We start from the raw sequence: 21,846 nt of genomic DNA, 5'->3' as shown, positions 1-21,846 counted from the left end.
TCAAACTCTGGAATCCGAAAGAAGAAGAAAATATATATACAAAAACCATTTATTTTTATGTAGCCGCAATGATAAACTGATGGATTACTTGTGGATTTGGTGGCTGGCGGCGTGAGCTTTTGTCTGTACCGCAGAGGACATGGTACGGAGACGTCTTGCTATCTCTGGGAAGGAAGGTCGAACAAATGGGTCAGGAGCCCAACACTGCTCCATCAGCAACCCTCCATTCTGGATCATAGTAGCTTGGCACGGTTGGTCTCAGTGTATTGTTCACAATGCCTCCTATCATTTTTATTCATACAAGCAACAAATTAGTAAAGACCGAACTGAATGTACTGCCTACAATTGTACAAAACCTTTGTTGGTAATAAAAGAGAACAGAAAGTCATTTACCGATTATTGCCCCGTAATGCAGATTGGCGTAGGGTTCCTCACCTAGTCACCTGTAATGTAAGGATTTCCCACAAGACGATTCCGAAAGAGAACACATCGACCTGTGTGAAACATTACTTGCAAAATTATATTAAAGGCTAACCAAATATTATCTGTAGTTAGTTATAATTTTTCACGCTAATCTAGTTTTAATCCTATTTTGCCCCAAAAAAAAAAACTATTTTGATTTATTCATAGTAATCGTCATCTCCATTGATTTGCCACTTCAATCCAGTAAAGTTTAACTTTCTTACTACTAATTTGGTTTCACAGTACACATTAGACTTTTGGTTTCTACTTAACCATAAGCTTTTTCCGAAATATTCCAGGCGAGATTACAGGTGTTATCTAATGTCAACATCCTTAATAATAAATAAATAAATAATTACTTCCAATAATATATTATTAAATATTTCCCTATTAATTCTTATTTTTTTTTTAATTTGTTTTTCCAATTAGCCGCAAAATCGCAAAAACCCTAAAAACATTACCACTCACTACTACTCCTCACAACTGTTGCGAAACAGATAGATATGCTCAGCTCCGCCGCCACCGCTACCGCCACCTCCGTGAGTGCTCGCTCTGGCGATATTCTCTACGGCTACTTGCGCAGGAAAACCGTCGCGCCTTTTCGCTTTGCTCAGCCTGTAAGCTCTCTCCTCTCCCTTTGTCGACGCCTTCTTTTGTGTCTTTCTTTCACATTCTGATGATAAAGACTTAGTTGATTTTTTTTCAGAAGCAGCAGGTATACTGTAAGTCTCTGCGTCCAAGTTTCGTTGCGGTCAGAGCCATGTCAGAGTCTCAGACAGCTCTAAAGAACCAGCCACAGTCCTCGGCCTCCTCTGGTTTGTTTTTTCTCTGTTAACATGAAATTTCATGTTCAGAGATCGATTTTGATTATATTTTTTGTATACAATAAGGTTTTTTAATGTATACAACAGGAAAGAAGCAAGCTTTGATATCTTTATCTGACAAGAAGGATTTAGCTACTCTTGGCAACGGTCTTCAAGAGCTAGGGTATGTCTTCTTCACAACTTGAGTTATGTTTATGGACTTAAAAATGATTCCTTTTTTTTTCATCTCTAGATACACCATTGTTTCTACTGGAGGAACTGCTTCTACTTTGGAGAATGCTGGAGTCTCTGTCACCAAAGTCGAGACGCTTACTCATTTCCCTGAAATGGCAAGTTTCTTTCTTTAAGTTCGCATCTCTTTTGTTATCGTTTTTAATTCTTCAATAGGATTCACCTTTCATTAAAAAAAATGATTAAGCAATTTAGTTTGGTATGTTAAACTTAGCTCTTGTTTTGTTTTTTTTTCTTCTTCTCGAAAATCAGCTTGATGGCCGTGTGAAGACTTTGCACCCAAACATTCACGGTGGTATCCTCGCTAGAAGAGATGTGGAGCATCACATGGAAGCTCTTAATGAGCATGGCATTGGTTTGTTTTCACATTTAGTTTGCCTTCTAAGGTTGAGATTAAGCTGTCTATAGTGTGTCTTTATGCTAAATTACATCGTTTCGTATGTATTGAATGACAGGTACATTTGATGTGGTGGTTGTCAATTTGTATCCGTTCTACAACAAAGTAACTGCTCCAGGTGGGATCAGTTTTGAGGATGGGATTGAGAACATCGACATTGGTGGTCCTGCTATGATCAGAGCAGCTGCTAAGGTAATACATATGCATATGAAACTTATTCCTTATATTCATTTCTTGATGATGAATGTGTTTTTATGTTATTGGACAGAACCACAAGGATGTCCTCATTGTTGTCGATTCAGAGGATTATCAAGCCGTTTTGGAGTATCTCAAAGGAGGGCAGAGTGACCAACAGTTCCGCAGAAAACTTGCGTGGAAGGCCTTTCAGCATGTTGCTGCTTATGATTCCGCCGTCTCAGAATGGCTATGGAAGCAGACCGAAGGAAGTAAGTGCTTAGACTTGTGACTCAACATGAATATACTAAAAAATCAAACTTCTTTCTAAATCATTATATCTTTGTCTTGCAACCTTTCTCAGAAGAGAAGTTCCCTCCCAGCTTTACAGTTCCTCTTTCACTTAAAAGCTCCCTTCGCTACGGTGAAAATCCTCATCAAAAGGCTGCCTTTTATGTTGATAAGAGCCTTGCTGAAGTCAACGCTGGTGGTATTGCCACAGCCATTCAGCACCATGGAAAGGTACTTTTAGTTTTTAACTGTCATTTATCATCCTTGTACTTGCCTTCCAGCCATATAATCCCTTTTTTGATATTTCTTTGAGCAGGAAATGTCATACAACAACTATCTTGATGCTGACGCTGCGTGGAACTGTGTGTCAGAATTCGAAAACCCGACATGTGTGGTCGTGAAGCACACAAATCCTTGTGGTGTTGCCTCACGCGATGATATTCTCGAGGCTTACCGTTTAGCTGTGAAAGCTGACCCAGTTAGCGCCTTTGGTGGCATTGTAGCCTTCAATGTCGAAGTGGACGAGGTAAATTCAACTAGTTCTGTCCATAGTGTATTCAGTTGTCTAATAATCTGTTAATATGTCTCTAGGTTCTTGCTAGAGAGCTCCGGGAGTTCAGGAGCCCAACAGACGGGGAAACTAGAATGTTTTATGAAATCGTGGTTGCTCCAAAGTACACTGCTAAAGGTCTTGAAGTTCTCAAAGGGAAGTCGAAAACTCTGAGGATCCTGGAGGCGAAAAAGAATGACCAAGGGAAGCTGTCTCTCAGACAAGTTGGTGGAGGATGGTTAGCTCAAGACTCGGATGATATAACTCCAGAAGACATCAGTTTTAAAGCCGTCTCGGATAAGACTCCAACTGAAAGCGAGCTTGCGGATGCCAAATTTGCCTGGCTTTGTGTTAAGCATGTCAAGAGCAATGCCATTGTGATAGCAAAGGTTGGTTCCCTTTCTTCTTCTCTTTCTATACGTCTTGGCTCGTTCATGATTCTGATTCTTGGGTTGTTTATGGTGAAGAACAACTGTATGCTGGGGATGGGAAGTGGACAGCCAAACCGAGTAGAGAGTTTGAGACTAGCTTTTAAGAAAGCTGGCGAGGAAGCCAAAGGAGCTGCCTTGGCCAGTGACGCCTTCTTCCCATTTGGTATATTTATTTTCATAGACCACTCTTCTGTTTGTAATAGCGTAATGCTTCTATGAAGAGAAAGTTTTAATACTTGCTGTTGTTGTTGTGTGATGAATGGCAGCTTGGAAAGATGCGGTAGAAGAGGCGTGTGAGAAAGGAATAGGAGCAATAGCAGAGCCTGGAGGTAGTATTAGAGACCAAGACGCTATTGATTGCTGCAACAAGTATGGTGTCTCTCTTCTCTTCACCAACGTTAGACATTTCCGCCATTGATGATGAATCCAAAAGAGATTTTGAAAGAGTTTGTGTCTGGGCTCTAGGCAAGAACAACACCCACTAAAATAAAAAGCAAGAGTTGAGAAATGTTGTAACTTTAATATGAAAGCGTTTGACTTTGTGTATGATTTGCACCTGAGAGATGTTTCAACGAATAAATTTGGCATTTTTCTACTCAAAGATCATATTTTTATGAACACCCGGAAGCAACATGATGAGATGTGTATATATTTAGTCAACTCAAATTAAAACGAGAGAGTCAACGACAGTGGAGAGAGAGAGAGAGAGACCAGAGATGGCGACAGGGAAAGTGGTGGTGGAGAAGATAAGAGGGAGATCTACGGCTACGAGTTGCTTCTCTAAGTATCCTCTCAAGTTCATACTTCCTACCAAGGTTCTCTCTATCTATTTTAATGCAGATTCTTATTCAGAATTTCACTTGCTTAAGTTCCCGACAGTGAAGGAAGATATCGAACTTTCAGGTAGCTCCTGTCGGAACTGATGTTGTCTGGATTTACAGTATCACCTATGGCGGCGGCATTGTCTCTGTACTTCCCTCTCTCTCTCTCTCACTTCCTTTTGTCTCTCAGTAAATTTGTCAGTTAATTGAACAAGTTCTTGTTCATAGGGAGATTCGATTTCATGTGAGTTCACCATTGGTGATGGCTGCACTGCAGTTCTTACAACCCAGTCTTCTACTAAGGTTAAAACATTCCGTCTCTTTTGAAATGGATACACTAACTTCATCTTACTTGGTTTGATTCTCTGGGCTTGGATCCTGTTATTTCACTACAGGTATACAAGGCAATAGGATCAAAGTGCTCTGAACAGACTTTAGAAGTAATGTTTCTTTCACATGTCTGCTACAATCATTTGAGCTGTGTATGTGTTAGATAGAACACCAGTTTGCTATTGCAATAGAATAAGACTCTTTTTCTTTGATTCCTGTTTCTCATATTGTTGTCGTGCAGTAGGCGAGAATAGGGAGTGAGTCTCTTTTGGTTGTGGTTCCAGATCCAGTGACTTGCTTCTCCACTGCTCGGTACTATCAGAAACAGAACTTCAGATTGCTTTCAGACTCTAACCTTGTCCTTGTGGATTGGATCACAAGCGGGCGTCACGCAAATGGTGAAAAATGGGACTTCGAGTTTTATAAAAGCATAAACAATGTCTACCTGGAAGATGATAAACCTTTATTCCTTGACACAGTAAATTACTAATCTCATTTACTCTCATCTGATAAGAACATTCATGACCAAGATTATTAGACCTTACTGTGGTAACGGTTTGTTTACTCCAGGTGCTGCTAGAGAAGAGGAACATACAAAGCATAGCGGAGCGGATGCAAGACTATCATGCCATAGCAATGGTCATACTCTTCGGGTTGGTTTCTCTCTGTCTTCTTGCAGTAGTTCTAGAGAAGGCACTAGAGCACATCTTTATAGTGAGAATTTGGTTTATTTGCTAAATCTGTTTGGCAAAAGGCCAAAGCTGAGGGAACTCCAGAAGCAAGTTCAAGAAAACGTGAAGAATATGATGTCGGAACAGTTGCAGATCTCTTATAGTTCTCGGAGACACAATCCTGATTCAAGGGTACGTAATGGCTTCATGAAACCAGAGTTCATAGCTTCCTGCAGCACTTTTGGCCCTGAGGTTAGTAGTAATCATGCTTTCTTTCTCAGTTTCCAAATCCTTAAATCTTGTTTCTCCTATCCATCAAGAAACCATATATATATATATACACAGCTTTGCCCAAAACTAGACAAGATTGACCGGTAGGATTAGAGACAACGCATGAATGGCTATTGCGGCTAGGCTTTAATGATTGAAACATGGTGTGAATATATTGCAGGGGAAAGGAGTTGTGGTTCGAATTGCTTCGGATTCCACAGAGTCAGTCTATAACTTCTTGAGGCAACAACTGGGTGATTTGGAACCACTTCTTGGTCAATCTCCTTATGCTTGAGTCTTTTTTCATTTTCAATTTCTTCTTTTTCTTACTCTACCAAAAGCATCAACAAGTCCATCCAACATCATATTGGTGTTTAGGTGAAAACAATAAGAAGTAATTCAAAATTAATCTATTAATAATATCAATCTCAATTAATGTTGAAAGGTTGTGTTGTTTCATCATAAAAGTTGCAAGTTGCATTTGTTAAAAATAACTTAAATCTATATATATAAAGAAATGTTTGCCTCTCTCCCGTGATGCCACATCATCAATTCGTGCGTTCTGGGAGTGACACGTGTCCCTTTTTATATTTAGGGCCAAAATAAATGAATGCAGTTAAGGGTAATTGAACCCAACACCTCCAGCACTGTTAATTTCTCTTAGAACCACTAGGCTAAAGTCACTTTTTATAAATATGTGGCCGCGAAAATACTTATTATCGTGTCAGCTGGAAGTCCATGCTTCTTCGACACTGAACTGACGTTAAGATGAAGATCGTGAAGTTAAAAACTTTACTCCAAACAGTTTTGCACTGTTTCCAACCTTTATAACTTGATGCATATAATATATATCAAAATACATTTGTTGTACACGCTTTTATTAGTTTTGCTTTTAAAAGAAGGTATTTACAGTTATAAATGTTTTATGCCAGTGAAGTAATGGTTGAAAAATCTCTATACATATGTCATTTTAAAATAACACCCAACTTCTATATATAGTCAATACATATGTCCATGTTATATTCTAGACTAAATATTTTCTCTTTTAAAAATATAAAAAACAATTTTTTTAGTCTACAAGCAAATGTTGTAGAGCAAATATGCATTATACAAAATAATATATATTTAAAATCCATACACAAAAACATAAAAGTTGTTATAGGCCTCTTTCTGACACATGCACACTCCACTATGAATAAAAATTAAAAAAAAAAACAGTATTGTCATCAAACTTTATCACAAATCCACATTTGTACATCTATAATTATGAGTTGGACAATTAGTTAATTTGATACAATACCAAAGCAAGAATAATCGAAAAACAACTATACCACCGCATACTAATAAGTAAGACATAACAGATAACAAAATTCTTGAATCTTAAAACAAATTTCAACTCGAACATTTAGTGGATATCAAATTAACTAATATCCCGCCCGTAGGGCGGGCCGACCCTAGTTATACATACAGTATTTCTCAAAGACTGTGTTGTTTTATCTTAAATGTTACATTGATTGAAAAGAAAGTTAAATTACATTTGTGTTTTTTCAACATCATCTCTAAAATTATTAATAATACCAATACCGATTAATGTCAAAAGTTGTGTTGTTTCATCCTACGAATTGTATTTGTTGTTTCATACTTAAAGTTGCATTTGTTAAAAAGAAGTTAAATTATATTTGTGTTTTTTCAATATCATCTCTAAGCTAACAAGAATTTTTTTGAATGAAAAGTATTCTTTAGAATTTTTCATAACTTTCTAAAAATAACAATTTTTAAAATTTTATTTTATAAATACAGCATATAAACAAAACTTCTTGTTGTGCTAATTTCTAAACCAAAGAAACTCATGTATCAATTTAATTAAAAATACAACATATTGATCAAAATCTATAAGTATATTTTATATCAATAAAAAAAATTTGTTAAACTAATTTCTAAATCAAAATTCCAAATCTACAATAGTTCTTTAAAAAATGATAATTTTCCAAAAATAATCAGTTTTTTTTTCAAATTTAATTGAAAAATACAACGTATTGTAAAAAATTATAAAAGAATAATCATATATCAACAAAAATTCTTGTTAACCTAATTTCTAAATTAAAATCCAAAATTTACAAAGATTTATTAAAAATATAATAACTTTCCAAAAATAATAACTTTCTAAAAATAGAAGTTTTGTAAGAAGTTAATTAAAAAATACAATCTATTGATAAAAAATTCTAATAGAATACTCATATGTTAACAAAATATTAATAATTTTAAAATTTATTAATGGATCTGAGAAATATACAGTAATATTAACGCTCTAAAAAAAGTTGTTTCTTTATCTATTTGTAATTAAAATTAAATATTTTATCTAGTTATTACCAGAAAGATAAAGAGACCAATTGTATTTAAAATAAAATTTTTATTTAAAAATAAAAAAGGTATTAAAATAAAATTAAACACAACTTTGTTTTAAAATTTAAAAAATAGAATATTTGTATAAAACATCCTCCTATACATTAAAAGAGAAGTCACTTTAGTGATTTCTGCTGAGGTGGCACTCATATAGAGCTTCTCAGGAAAAACATTATAATTCTATTGGCTAGTTTTTTGAATTTTTCTTTTTCATTTATTTTAATCAATCGCTTATGTAGACAAACCCAAAACTATTGTCGATTTCGTTAAGCCCATATATAGTTAGGGGATAATAATTATCGATTTAGATTAGCCTTGGGTACCCGTTCGGATTCGGGTCGGGTATTTCAGATTTTCGGGAATTTCGGTATAGAGGTATAGAACCCGTTCGGGTATTTCTATACTTCGGGTCGGGTTCGGGTATTTTTAGTTCGGATTCGGTTATTTCGGATCTGGTTAGGATATTTAGATTTTGAAAAAAAAAATTAAAATTTTCATTTCTCAAGAGTTTCTTATATTTAAAAATATAACTTTCAGTTAACTAATTTTTTATTTTTAATAGATTGAATAGTTAATAGATTTGGACATAACATTTTAAAACTAAAAAAGCATTAATTTAGTTATTTTTTAAAAATTTCAGATGTAAATTTTTGTTAATTTTTTAAATAAAAAACTTGACATGCATTTTAAGTGAGTAATAAATCATTTTTTTCGTAATTGTATGTATATCATATGAACTTAAAGTATGTGCAGTATCAATATATATATTTTATATAAAATGAGAGATGTAAACTAAAAATATAAGGTTAATTATACATATGTTCGGTTATCTTCGGATATCCATTCGGGTTCGGGTATTATCCGTTCGGGTTCGGGTATCCAATCTCTCCTTATTCAATACCCGTTCGGATATTTTGCTACTTTGGTTCGGATTTCAGTTCGGGTTTTTCGGATCGGGTTCGGGTGCCACTTCGGATATCGGGTAAAGTGCCCACCCCTACTAATTAGGTTGTTTGTTTTTAATAACTTACCTTTTTAATATGGATTACTTGCGCAAGTTGAAATCATTAAATATGCAAATAACTTATTGACAAAATTTGTTTTTAATAACTTACCTTTCTAATATAGATTACTTGCGCAAGTTTAAATCATTAAATATGCAAATAATTTATTAACAATATGGATTACTTGCGCAAGTTGAAATCATTAAATTTATCGATTTAGTTTACCTTTGGGCAAGATTTAGAATTAAGACAAATATTAAAAACTTTCTTTATTATTCAAACGGTAAACTTGCGCATGTTGATATCATATTTATTATATTGCATACAAAATCTCTTTTAATGTTTCTAATCAGATTGTTTGTTTTTAATAACTTACCTTTCTAATATGGACTACTTGCGCAAGTTAAAATCATGTCATATGCAAATCATTTTTTGACAATACACATTTAATATCTTTCTTTAAACGATTTTATTATTTATTGTGAAAAATATTAAAATCATTAATATGAGAATAAATCGACTGTATATATATAGGAGACACCCAAGGTCTTAAAATACAAACATTCTCTTTTCATTATTTAAAGTATTATTCACAAATCTCTCCTCTCATACTATTAAGGTATTACGACAATGATGCTTGTGTGCTAAGAAAAATGTGTTTAGACGCAAAGACTCCTCATCTTTAGAACCCTGAACTCAACTATTTGTGTCTTGTCTCCAAAAAACATGTCTGGTCTATATTTTCTATGTGTTGAATACTGGTAACAACAATATGGTCTTCTTTTTTTATATGTAGACCAGGTCGTGAGAGTGATAGTGATCCAGAAAACCTTGATTGAACATGCTGAGAAGTTTCGCCAAGTTAAAGCAGTTCTTGAAGAGGTTCTTTAGTACTTTCTCTCTCTTTGTTGAATATTGTCCGGGAAAGTATTACATAATATCATTTAGTAATACTATCTTATATCATTTTTTTTGTTGAATATACTATCTTATAAGTAAGCTAGCATTATGCATTTTTTATTTAATTTATGAGGTCATTTTCTCACAGCAGAGAACCTTTTGAAATGGCGCAGGGAGGAAATTTCTCAAGGATATACAGGAAGGTTCAACTGAAGCCGCTGAAGTGGGATGGTGAAGGCGAAGAATAAAGACCTGTAGAGGCTCTTATGATTCTTAAATACGGCGGTGTTCTAACTCACGATGGTAGAAAACAGGTGTTTACATACTCTACCATTTAATTTGTCATTGTTATATATATATATATATATATATATATATATATATATATATATATATATATATATGTTTTCCAAATATGGAATAATTGTTTAATTTATTGACGTTTAACATCACTTGCCATATAATCTAACGAATATTACAAATAACAATTTATGGAAACTATTCTCGAAATTATTGAAAGACTAATAATGTTTTATTTATTACTTTTAATATTTATAACCTATAAAATAAAATAAACGAAATTTTATATAAGATATTTATAATAGTTTTATCCTCCACTTGATGAACTCTGTTCGAATATAATTATATAATAACTATTTTAAATATTACAAATCCAAAAATGTTTATTAATATTATTTTTAAATTATTTATCGTTGTTTAAAGAATAAATTTATCATAATTTTAAAATAATTTATAAAATGCTTACAAAATGCAGGGCAAAGTTGCACTTTCAAGAGTTAAGTCGAGATCTGAATTAAAAATCCTAATAACTGGTAAAGAAGGGAATCCGAAGACAAAAACATTGAATGTTGTCTACAAACAAATTTTTGAGAATATTCCGTAGTCACGGTACGTAATTTTAATCTACTTTTTTTCAAATAAAAATTTTAAAATATATAAACTGTTACAATTATTTATTTTTTGTATTTGCCAAATGGGTTGTAATGAGTTAGGAGACCGATGACGGTATGTCAATATAATATTATTTCATGTTCAATAAAATTTAAAAATTTATAAATCTATCAAATATTTTGATTTTTTATATTTTCTTTTAATATGTCTACATAAATGTTTGTTTATTATTTATGGAAAAATAATATTATTCACCTAAATAAAGAATTACGACACATATACAATCCTCCTATACATTAAAAGAGAAGTCACTTTAGTGATTTCTGCTGACATGGCATTAATATAGAGCTTCTCAGAAAAATTGTTATAATTCTACTGGTCGATTTTTTTGAATTTTATTTTTCATTTATTTTAATCAATCGCTTATGTAGACAAGCCCAAAACTATTGTCGATTTCGTTAAGCCCATATATAGATAGGGGATAATAATTATCGATTTAATTTAGCATTGGGCAAAATTTAGAACTAAGACAAATATTAAAAACATTCCTTATTATTCAAACAGTAAACTTGTGCATGTTGATATCATATTAATTACATTTGCTTAGAAAATATTATAATGTTTCTAATTAGTAGGGGTGGGCGTTCGGATACCCGTTCGGGTTCGGGTCGGGTATTTTGGATTTTCGAGTATTTCGGTATAGAGGTGTAGAACCCGTTCGGGTATTTCTGTACTTCGGGTCGGGTTCGGGTATTTTTAGTTCGGATTCGGTTATTTCAGATCGGGTTCGAATATTTAGATTTTGAAAAAAAATTAAAATTTTCATTTCTCAAGTTTCTTATATTTAAAAATATAACTTTCAGTTAACTAATTTTTTATTTTTAATAGATTGAATGGTTAATAGATTTAGACATAAAAATTTAAAACTAAAAAGGCATTAATTTAGCTATTTTTTAAAAAAATTTGGATGTAATTTTTTGTTAGTTTTTAATTAAAAACTTGACATGCATTTTCAGAGCGGGTTCGGGTGCCACTTCAGATATCGGGTAAAGTGCCCACCCCTCCTAATTAGGTTGTTTGTTTTTAATAACTTACCTTTCTAATATGGATTACTTGCACAAGTTGAAATCATTAAATATGCAAATAACTTATTGACAAAACTTGCCTTTTTTAATATGGATTACTTGTGCAAATTGAAATCATTAAATATGCAAATCACTTATTCACAATATGGGTTACTTGCGCAAGTTGAAATCAATAAATATTATCGATTTAGTTTACCCTTGGGCAAGATTTAAAATTTGGACAAATATTAAAAACTTTCCTTATTATTCAAACGGTAAACTTGCGCATGTTGATATCATATTTATTACATTGCTTACAAAATATTTTAATGTTTCTAATTAGGTTGTTTGTTTTTAATAACTTACCTTCTAATATGGATTATTTGCGCAAGTTAAAATCATATCATATGCAAATCATTTTTTGACAATACACATTTAATGTCTTTCTTTAAACGATTTCATTATTTATTGTGTAAAATTTTGTGCGTCATTAATATGAGAAATAAATCGATTGTATATATATATATATGAGACACCCAAAGTCTTAAAATACAAACATTATCTTTTCATTCTTTAAAGTATTATTCACAAATCTCTCCTCTCATACTATTAAGGTATTACGACGATGCTGCTTGTGTGCTAAGAAAAATGTGTTTAGACGCAAATGCTCCTCATCTTTCATCGACTCTGCCACCCACTTTGCGTTGGAAGTATTATATGCTACTTGATGAATCGACTCTGCCACCCACTTTCATCGACTCTGCCACCCACTTTACCTTGGAAGTATTATAGAAAGATTAATAATGTTTTATTTATTACTTTTAATATTTATAAACTATAAAATACAATGAACGAAATTTTATATAAGATAATTATAATAGTTTTATACTCTACTTGATGAATTATGTTCGAATATAATTATATAATAACTATTTTAAATATTACAAAATCCAAAAATGTTTATTAAAATTATTTTTAAATTATTTATCGTTGTTTAAAGAATAAATTTATCATAATTTTAAAATAATTTATAAAATGCTTACAAAATGCAAGGCAAAGTTTCACTTTCAAGAGTTAAGTCGAGATCTGGATTAAAAAATCCTAATAACTGGTAAAGAAGGGAAGCCGGAGACAAAAATATTGAATGTTGTCTACGAACAAGTTTTTCAGAATATTTCGTAGTCACGGTACGTAATTTTTATCTATTTTTTTTTCAAATACAAATTTTAAAATGAATAAACTGTTGCAATTATTTATTTTTTGTATTTGCTAGATGGGTTGTGATGAGTTAGGAGACCGATGACAGTATGTCAATTTAATATTATTTCATGTTCAATAAAATTTAGAAATTTATAAATCTATCAAATAATGTTAACCCGTCAAATTGCTTACAAAATTTATTTAATTTTTTGCAAATTTCTAATTGAATTTGCTTTCTTTATTGAAAAATATACTTCATAATTTATATTATTTATGGATAATATTTTGATTTTTTTTATTATTATATTTTTTTTAATATGTCTACATAAATGTTTGTTTATTATATATGGAAAAATAATATTATTCACCTAAAATAAAGAATTACGAAACATATAGAATACAATTCTAATTAATAATAATATAAAATCTGTTACTTTTAAAACTATACACTATTTATTTCATTTTTTGAATGAAAGTATCTTCGTAAACACACAAAATATTTTGTGACGTTGCAATTATACATACACACAATATCTGCATCTTCATACTGACGTTGCTATGTTCCCTCTCGTAAGGTACGGACCGAGAGAGAACACACGGTGCAGACCGATCATGTTCTTATGTCCGCACAGAGTGCGGACCGGTCACCTAGTAGTTTTTAAATCAAAAGAATATTTTTATGAAAAATAAAGTAAACTACTTAAGGTGAATTTATCATTATGTATCCCGCCTCGGATGAGTCGTCTCGAGTATCTGTATCAAAGAGCTCCCTCCTCGCCTCAACTCTTTTCATTCTCTTCTATCTAACAAAAAGAAAACAGTAGGCAGCTCACTTTTTCCAATCTTCTAGCTGATGCAGTCTCGCGCATGGTCGCGGCTAAAAAGTTACTACAGAAGAGCAACACTGCCCATATCAGACCATGTTAGATCCAACCAACTATCAAATCCGCTACGTTCGATTTCCTCTTCCAGCTATACCAAACCGAACGTAACACGACCCGAATGGCTGATCTCGAGTCTATGCAAAGAAGGTAGAATCACAGAAGCACGCAAGCTGTTCGACGAATTGCCCGAGAGAGATGTGATCACATGGACGGATGTGATCAACGGGTATATCAAGTCAGGGAACATGAGAGAAGCTAGAGAGCTCTTCGATAGGTCCGATTCCAGGAAAAATGTCGTGACTTGGACAGCTATGGTTCGTGGGTACTTGCAATCCAAGCAATTCTCTGCAGCTGAGATGCTTTTCCAGGCGATGCCGGAGAGAAATATAGTTTCTTGGAACACTATGATTGATGGGTACGCTCAAAGCGGGAGAATCGACAAGGCCCTGGAGCTGTTCGATGAAATGCCTGAGAGAAACGTTGTTTCTTGGAATACGATGATTAAAGGGTTGGTGATGCGCGGGAGGATAGATGAGGCTATGGGTTTGTTCGAGAGGATGCCTGTAAGGGATGTTAAGTCTTGGACTGCTGTTGTTGATGGTTTGGCGAAGAACGGTAAGGTGGATGAAGCGAGGCGGGTTTTTGATTGTATGCCTGAGAGAAACATCGTTTCGTGGAACGCGATGATCACTGGTTACGCACATAACAATAGGATAGAGGAAGCTGACCAACTCTTTCAAGTGATGCCAGAGAGAGACTTTGCTTCTTGGAATACGATGATCACAGGGTTTATACGGAATGGGGAAGTAGACAGAGCATGTGTTTTGTTTCACCGGATGCCTGAAAAGAATGTTATTTCCTGGACCACGATGATAACAGGATACGTTCAGGCTAAAGAAAACGAAAATGGGTTGAAGGTTTTCTCAAACATGTTGAGGGATGGTTGTGTTAAGCCTAACGTGGGAACTTATGTGAGTGTTTTAAGTGCATGTAGTGACATGGCTGGTCTTGTGGAAGGGCGGCAGATTCACCAGTTGGTATCGAAGTCTGTCCACCAGAAGAACGAGATCGTGACTTCAGCGCTTATTAACATGTACTCAAAATGTGGAGAGCTGGTAGCTGCGAGGAAGATATTCGACTCCGGGATGGTAAGCCAAAGGGATTTGATATCATGGAACAGTATGATTGCGGTTTATGCACACCACGGGCTTGGGAAAGAAGCGATTGAGATGTATGATCAGATGCGGAAACACGGGTTCAAACCCAGTGAGGTGACTTATCTTAACTTGCTATCCGCTTGCAGCCACGCCGGTTTGGTGGATAAAGGAATGGAGTTCTTTGAGGAGCTCGTGAGAGACAAGTCACTTTCTGTGCGTGAAGATCACTATACCTGTGTAGTGGATCTCTTTGGTCGGGCTGGTAGATTGAAAGATGTGTTTAAGTTCATCAATAGTGTAGACGCTAAGCCATCAGGTTCCGTCTATGGAGCGCTCTTGTCGGCTTGTAATGTTCATGGAGAAGTGAGTATTGCTTCCGAGGTGGTGAAGAAGGTTCTGGAAACAGGGGCGGATGATGCTGGAACCTATGTAATGATGTCTAATATATATAAAAGGAGTGGGAAAAGGGAGGAAGCTGCAGAGATGAGGATGAAGATGAAGGAGAGAGGGTTGAAGAAACCGCCAGGTTGTAGTTGGGTTAAAGTCGGGTTTGGGTGGCATGCTTTTGTAGTTGGAGACTTCTCTCATCCTCAGTTTGAAGCTCTTTATTGGGTAGTAACAGGTCTTAGCAACAACACGAGAAAGAACATGACTTCAGATGTTGAAGAAGATAAGCTCTTACTTCTGTTCTTATAGATTTGTCTGATTCGATCTTTTACCATCTTATACTGAATAATACAGTCATTCATTCTTCTTTGTTATATAAAAAATTGTTTTTGAGTGATACCCGCCAAATTTGGGACTTGGTGTTGGGTTACTCGACACAAATTTTTAAAGACGTTCAACTTCAAGATGTCTGGTAACACGAAACTAGTTAGTAAGAAAACTCGAGCTATCGACCGGTTAAAACTGACCGAGTGAACACACTAATCCTAAATTGAATGTATTGAGTCTCAGTCAAAAAGGCTAACCAATGCTAGTGTATAATAAAATAGGAGTATAACACATTCGGCAGGAACTACTATCTCCTGGCCAGTTACAACAGTTCATACATGGACCAAACTCAACAAGAAAAAGAAAAAAAAGAGAAACAAACAAACAAAAAGTAAAAAAGATGGCCAAATTTAAAGGAAGAGAAGGAAGATTAGAGGGAGATCTCACATGGTGCGTGAAACGTTCTTCCGCGGCAAATCGCTTCCAGGTTTTCTCCAGCGTACGAGCACAGTGGTGACACTTCCACACCTATTTAAGCCATGATCATTAATACCAGTTGCTTTATAGTGATGAAAAATAAGCGTTGGATAGATGATAGATCTTTTACCCGTCGCATATAAAGGTACGGAGTGTGTTAGAAATCCACCAGCTGCAATGACCCAACGTGTGTGCAGCCGTAGAACCAGCAGTTTCGCGCTTTCTGGCGTGTCGAAGCTCGACCCGTTTGCATTCTTTACAGGCGCAAATTCTTCCTCCCTCAAGACCTATAAAGACGAGAATTAATCTTTTACAATTGAACGTATATATCGGTTTTGATGGTTTTCATTAAGAATAACAGAACACAATACCTCGAAGAGTGCAGTTGAAGGCGCATAGGGAAAGCAATCAAATATGAACTGTTCTAGTTTCACTCCCTCTATAGAACCATTTATAGACGGTATCTTCTTCTCTGCCACATGGTAACTGCAAGAGTTTTTGATATCAGATATTATGAATATGTCAAATGTTTTCATATAGCAGGACTGAATTAGAGTGAAAGCATCTCTCACATGCTGTCTTTTTCCAGCCCGTTTGCAACTTGGTTAAGGAAATCCAGAGTGAACATGTGTAAGCACACCTGAAACATACTTACATTAGGATTAAACACATGCCACTTGCATAACAACACTCACTGTCCTTCCTTGCAGATTTTTAACATAACCAATGCATAAGTTGCATAAAATGGAGCAATCACTAGCAATTATGTCTTAAAATTAACTTATAAGAACTTCAAAAGCATGTATAAGAGAGAGGAGTTTACGTTACTCCAGCAAAATTTAAGACGTCCTGTTTGTTGATTAGTTTCAGAAGCCATGGACTCATCAAGCTCTGTGTATTCAACCACGGTCAGAGGCCCGCCTTTTCCCCTCCTTACAAATACTCCTACCTTTTCTTGTGGATATGCCTGTTCTCATACAACAAACTTCTCGATTAAGACTTGACTTTGATTTGTCTTCCGATAAGCTAGATGCAAGAAGGTGAAAATTTAATGTAGGATATTGAACATTAGAAAGGTATATGAATACCTTACGGACTACTTTTGCAGCAGAAGCTGCACCTTTGTCGATGAAGTATCCTAGAAAAGTAGGGTCAGCTACTCGAACCTGTTTCCCAAGATTGCCGTTTATTGTTCCAATAGCCTAGAAGAATTGACGAAGTACTCGAATAAAGACTTGAAAGCATTGAAAGAGCTACCAGAACATTGTCAACACCATAGCAATCCACATACTTTATCCCCCTGGAAGCCATATCTTCTAATAACCCTGAATATTTTAGAGCTGGACAAACATATATAATGTTTCTGATCAGAATCAGAAAATGTTGAAAATACTATTTCCGATAACTAGAGCAGGAGGACTAAGAGGATACTTACCTGCATAAACTCCCCCGTTCCCATCTGGAGCCTTGGCTAGCTAGTCACAAAGAATTGAAATTCATAAGGTCAGTGTCTTAAGGGTATAAAGTAACTGCTATAACATCAATAGCCGGCGTGTAAGTAGCTTGTTTACACATACACTGAAAGGTGTCTCCATGATAAACTTTCCATCCTTAGTAATGCAAGGTAGAGTTCCTTGTTGGAAAAATGTGACCTACAGAGAGTGAGATCGATATTGGTGTCCGCACAAAAGAGGAAACCGTAGACATGAACGAAAACTACGACTAAGAACCCTCTTACTTGATCTGGCTCAAGGCCAAAGTACTTGTGAGTCTCGAAGAATTTTTGTGTTGGTTCGTGAGTAAATGGACTGGTCATTATATACCACTGTATTGCAACTGGGCGAGTTGGACCTGCTGCATTCAAAATGTCATGTGAAACAAGGTATCAAAAATGGTTTACTGTGCAGATACATGGAACGGTGGAGTTGTGAACTTTACCCTCACTCATTGCCTGAGCAGCAAGCCTTTGGACACATAAGATCCTCTCAGCTTGAATCTGGAAAAGTGACTTCCCAGATGGCAGTCCGATATCTAAGGTGATAAAACTACTATGGTGAGGTAATAATAGATACCGGAAACAGTAAAACAAGTCATGTTATAGAATATTGCTCTAAACATGAGAAGCTGAACTTGCAAAGCCAATTTTCAACTGTGTATAGAAGATGGACAGCAAAATTCAGAGCTGGAAGGAGAACTACTCACTATAACACCCTTTGGGATCTGAACTTCCAAGTCTTGTTCCCTGCCATTTTTTTTATAACCAGATCATTTCATGAGAACTTTATTCACATGGACGTACTGACAAACACTACATTCAAAACAAGCAACTAATATCTACTCAAACGTAGCTTTTACCCCCTACATCTCGTTCAACTGGTCAACTCGCAATTCAGGTGATGGATGACAGACACTCCCATACGGATATCCACAGAAGTATATTCCCAAGGTACATTAAATGTTAAAGCAAATGGGAAAAGAAGATTACAGTATCCTATAAAGTATCTTTCAGGTCACGTGATAACCATTCTTTTTCATTATTAGGTGCTTAGATATCTAGAAGAAGGCACCGACGGGTAAGTTTTTTTTTTAAAGCACTCATGATTACTTTCAAATAAAGCCTTTATGGCCTCAACCCACAATTATCAAAAGAAAACATGTCAGACCCCAGCTTAAGCAATTATTGAGTAGGTAGCAAGCATCATTCCAACATCATTTCAGCCAAAATGACGACCCATTCCAACCATAATCCGAATATCATTAAAATCTACTCAACCAATTAGTGATTAGTACTTACTTAGAAAACTAATCCAAGAAAAATCAGATCAATGTTTTATTTCTAAAGCAACACAAGACTCAAGAAAATAATAAGATGCAAGTAATAATTAAAGTAACCTGTCCACCAGATAAAAGCACCACACCCAATTTGCCTTCATAGATAGCCTTCAACCCCATCTTCCACCATTTTTCTTTCTCTTCCTTTCTTCTTTCCTCCACCGTCGACACACAACTCTCCGGCGGCGCCTCGATTGCCGCCGCTGGCAACCCTAACGAGGTCAAAAACAGAGCTCAAATTCAAATCTTCATATAATGCGTGTGAAAGAGGCTTAAACAATTTGATTCCAGGAAGATAAAACAAAAGTTAATAAGTAAAACCTTGGGAGTTAAATGAGCATCTGATGATCCGATCTATTCTCGGAAGATCCAAATTCTGCAAGAACAATAACGGATCACGCTTAAAATAATCTAATCAAAAATTCGATCAACACTCACTACCAATCTTCAGTTAATTCGATGAATAGAGAATGCAAATCACCTCAATTTCAGTGACGAGGAGATGACGCTCTTCCGGTGAGAGCTCCTCCCAGAGAGCGAAGACATCTTCCTGTCCGTAGTCCTTGAGCCTCTCCACTAGCTCCTGGTGAGGTGACACCGTCCGAGGAGGAGGTGGCAGCGTCGTCGTCGTCACGTCCGCGGTTTTAATCTCTGTCTCCGTCGTTGGCTCCTCCATCGTCGTCGTCTATCGAACGTCAATCACAGTCTAGAGGATTTTATAGTACTAAAGAGAAGAGAGACGATGAATCAAATTAATCAACGTGTTAATAGTATTCGTAAATGACCATAATACCCTCCTTCATAGTCAAAGTCCTCCGACAATTTGTTAGCCTAACCCTCCTTTTGGCTCCGCAGGTTCCGGGCCATTTAGAATTAACTTGCATATATCCTTTTAAAAAATATCAATGGTATTTTATACATACACTCCACACCTTTAATTCCTGGTTAAATAATATGATCCAATCTACTCATGCATTTGGAGAAGACCACATGGGAATTTCAGCTATATCAGCTCCAACAAGTCAGCGCACTCTGGTTTAATATTACTGGGCAGATTGCGAAACAAGGAAGAAACAGATGCTTGGCACTTGTTTTATCGAACTGGGATTGTCTTAAACTACCGGTTTGCAAGTTGCAACTATTTCAACATTTGTGTTCACTTGTAGCTATTCCATGAGATTCTTCAGCTTCCTGACATTTGTGCCCACAATGTCAGCCTTTTTCGAGCCTTCTTTGAAGAACTGCAGTATTGGCTGCACCATAAATGTTCATGAGATTGGTATCCAAATGCTTGTATATTTAAACATCAAAACATTTGTTTTTTTAAAGAAAAATATCAAAACCTTTGTTCCTGCTTATATTGTAGGTTATGTTTTGAAAGGAAGGTTAATGAAGCTGTCACCACAGATGTGATACCCAACTTGCCGACAGTCTTTGAAAGTCCACCCAACAGATATGCAATGGATAATGTCCATTGTTCCTTGTATTATGGGCTTCATTAAAATTCGGCTCAGCAATGGTTACGTTGCTTATAGTGACTCCTGAAAGTAGTTAGTTGAATCTTGTGTATTGCTCCTAAAGCCTCTATGTTTCATTAATGTTTCTATATAGTCCGGATAACACCCGAATTATAGTTAAAAATTGACAGATTAAATAAGTTATATAAAAAAAATTCTAAGTCAACGATGATGATGGCGATTTACATAGACTGATCAGATTTGAAATGGTATATTGTTCTTCTTTTCTATAAGTTTCAACAACTATATAAAAGATAGTTATGGTTGTCACGTCGTACCTCATACTAAATTGACTATTTTCTTTTTGTTGGAACCGAAAATTATTATTAGAATTCCTACGGCCTACTACCATCATATGTCTGAAATCTATATACCAAAATTACTAGAGACACCTGAAATTTTTGACTGAATTGTAGCCCGTTTCTTAGCAGCTATGTTGGTGATTCCCACGTTCTAGAGGGTGGATTCTACCAAAATTAAATATCATTATCTCGAATCGAGTTATAATCCAATCCAAGACCAGTTCACTGAAAATAGATAAATTAAAATTAGTTAACTAAACATAGGAGATAACATGTTTAATATTGTAGGTTGATTTGTTTAATCTTATTTTCATGTCATGAATATAATATAGACTAGGTAATAACCCGCGCCTTGCGCGGGATGTGATTATTAGTTTTGTTATTTTTAATAAAAAAAACAAATCTATTTAATCTGGATATCGGTTCGGTTTTAAGTTATTTTTTTGTTTTTAATCTCCTAAAATATAGCCATTATTTTAAATTAATATTTATTTTGGTTTATTCTGTTAGAACGTTTGTTTTTTAGTTTTTTCGGTAAAATCCAAAAATTATTATTATTTATTTATTTTCATGTTATAAATTTTAGATAATCGTCATGTTGAACCAATGGTTTCATAGTTTGTAAATGGATAATAGTTCAAGAAAAAAAAATTATTAATACAAATCATTTTACTATAATTTGGTCGGTAGTGAAAGAAACATTAAGAAAAAAAATGTTTCAACTTCCAAAAAAAAATTGATACTTCACTGGTGGTAAATACTTATACAGTGTTCACATCAAGGTGCACATGTATATGTATGTAAAAGTATATAAAAATAAATGATAAATATATAAATATATTGTTAATTAGTATTAAATAACATTTTTGTTCTAAATAATACATGAAAGATAAAATTAAAATTAATTAAAAATTAAAAAGGCTTTGACTCTGATATCCGAAATGATTTAGAATTTTAAAGAATATCTGATTTGATCCGTAAATAAAATAAAATTTAAAAAATAATTGAAATTTTAATAATACATTTTA

The 21,846-nt window shown here is 34.6% G+C and overlaps 4 protein-coding genes across 6 annotated transcripts; 3 read left to right on the top strand and 1 right to left on the bottom strand.

Moving 5' to 3' along the window:
• The first annotated feature begins 868 nt into the window (after nucleotides 1-868).
• LOC125600526 (bifunctional purine biosynthesis protein PurH-like) lies at nucleotides 869-3,980 on the top strand. 2 transcript variants are annotated; one of them, XM_048773211.1, is made up of 12 exons: nucleotides 869-1,079; nucleotides 1,169-1,277; nucleotides 1,374-1,449; nucleotides 1,519-1,615; nucleotides 1,770-1,872; nucleotides 1,973-2,106; nucleotides 2,183-2,360; nucleotides 2,453-2,610; nucleotides 2,696-2,905; nucleotides 2,971-3,318; nucleotides 3,397-3,523; nucleotides 3,627-3,980. In XM_048773211.1, the coding sequence occupies exons 1-12, from the start codon at nucleotides 966-968 to the stop codon at nucleotides 3,776-3,778; spliced, it is 1,806 nt and encodes a 601-aa protein (XP_048629168.1). In that variant the 5' UTR covers nucleotides 869-965; the 3' UTR covers nucleotides 3,779-3,980. The 2 variants fall into 2 exon arrangements, with proteins under 2 accessions (XP_048629168.1, XP_048629167.1); XM_048773210.1 differs by having other exon boundaries at nucleotides 881-1,079; nucleotides 1,154-1,277.
• LOC125600527 (urease accessory protein D) lies at nucleotides 3,946-5,896 on the top strand. The gene is made up of 8 exons (XM_048773212.1): nucleotides 3,946-4,175; nucleotides 4,264-4,329; nucleotides 4,410-4,484; nucleotides 4,577-4,621; nucleotides 4,756-4,989; nucleotides 5,082-5,164; nucleotides 5,266-5,434; nucleotides 5,634-5,896. Exons 1-8 carry the CDS (start codon nucleotides 4,077-4,079, stop codon nucleotides 5,745-5,747), a joined length of 885 nt encoding a protein of 294 aa, XP_048629169.1. The 5' UTR covers nucleotides 3,946-4,076; the 3' UTR covers nucleotides 5,748-5,896.
• A 7,751-nt stretch (nucleotides 5,897-13,647) lies between these two features.
• LOC106441200 (pentatricopeptide repeat-containing protein At2g35030, mitochondrial) lies at nucleotides 13,648-15,727 on the top strand. The gene has a single exon (XM_013883016.3). It carries the CDS (start codon nucleotides 13,789-13,791, stop codon nucleotides 15,670-15,672), a length of 1,884 nt encoding a protein of 627 aa, XP_013738470.2. The 5' UTR covers nucleotides 13,648-13,788; the 3' UTR covers nucleotides 15,673-15,727.
• Nucleotides 15,728-15,938: 211 nt separating this feature from the next.
• On the bottom strand, nucleotides 15,939-19,726 carry LOC106441201 (UDP-N-acetylglucosamine diphosphorylase 2). Of its 2 annotated transcripts, none has more exons than XM_013883017.3 (15): nucleotides 19,481-19,726; nucleotides 19,321-19,375; nucleotides 19,060-19,211; nucleotides 18,370-18,409; nucleotides 18,106-18,198; nucleotides 17,906-18,021; nucleotides 17,745-17,819; nucleotides 17,603-17,642; nucleotides 17,425-17,507; nucleotides 17,256-17,333; nucleotides 16,991-17,134; nucleotides 16,740-16,807; nucleotides 16,539-16,653; nucleotides 16,298-16,454; nucleotides 15,939-16,218 (listed from the first exon to the last, which is right to left on the bottom strand). In XM_013883017.3, the coding sequence occupies exons 1-15, from the start codon at nucleotides 19,673-19,675 to the stop codon at nucleotides 16,121-16,123; spliced, it is 1,509 nt and encodes a 502-aa protein (XP_013738471.2). In that variant the 5' UTR covers nucleotides 19,676-19,726; the 3' UTR covers nucleotides 15,939-16,120. The 2 variants fall into 2 exon arrangements, with proteins under 2 accessions (XP_013738471.2, XP_013738472.2); XM_013883018.3 differs by having other exon boundaries at nucleotides 17,906-18,018.
• Nucleotides 19,727-21,846: the final 2,120 nt, after the last annotated feature.

This window comes from Brassica napus, unplaced genomic scaffold (assembly GCF_020379485.1).
Source record: "Brassica napus cultivar Da-Ae unplaced genomic scaffold, Da-Ae ScsIHWf_228;HRSCAF=393, whole genome shotgun sequence".
NCBI lineage: Eukaryota > Viridiplantae > Streptophyta > Magnoliopsida > Brassicales > Brassicaceae > Brassica > Brassica napus.
Note: the sequence above shows the minus strand (reverse complement) of the source record. Positions and strands in the feature narration are given on the sequence as shown.

Excerpts from the sequence above, each read along its gene's own strand:
- LOC125600526 (XM_048773210.1), top strand. The coding sequence starts at position 966 with ATGCTCAGCTCCGCCGCCACCGCTACCGCCACCTCCGTGAGTGCTCGC. Across the intron at positions 1,278-1,373 it reads ACAGTCCTCGGCCTCCTCTG|GAAAGAAGCAAGCTTTGATA; the intron begins GTTTGTTTTTTC and ends TGTATACAACAG. Across the intron at positions 1,450-1,518 it reads AACGGTCTTCAAGAGCTAGG|ATACACCATTGTTTCTACTG; the intron begins GTATGTCTTCTT and ends TTTCATCTCTAG.
- LOC106441200 (XM_013883016.3), top strand. The coding sequence starts at position 13,789 with ATGCAGTCTCGCGCATGGTCGCGGCTAAAAAGTTACTACAGAAGAGCA.
- LOC106441201 (XM_013883017.3), bottom strand. The coding sequence starts at position 19,675 with ATGGAGGAGCCAACGACGGAGACAGAGATTAAAACCGCGGACGTGACG. Across the intron at positions 17,135-17,255 it reads CTGCAAAAGTAGTCCGTAAG|GCATATCCACAAGAAAAGGT; the intron begins GTATTCATATAC and ends GTATGAGAACAG. Across the intron at positions 16,808-16,990 it reads TTAAATTTTGCTGGAGTAAC|GTGTGCTTACACATGTTCAC; the intron begins GTAAACTCCTCT and ends AGTATGTTTCAG.
- LOC125600527 (XM_048773212.1), top strand. The coding sequence starts at position 4,077 with ATGGCGACAGGGAAAGTGGTGGTGGAGAAGATAAGAGGGAGATCTACG. Across the intron at positions 4,176-4,263 it reads AGTTCATACTTCCTACCAAG|GTAGCTCCTGTCGGAACTGA; the intron begins GTTCTCTCTATC and ends TCGAACTTTCAG. Across the intron at positions 5,165-5,265 it reads GCAATGGTCATACTCTTCGG|GCCAAAGCTGAGGGAACTCC; the intron begins GTTGGTTTCTCT and ends GTTTGGCAAAAG.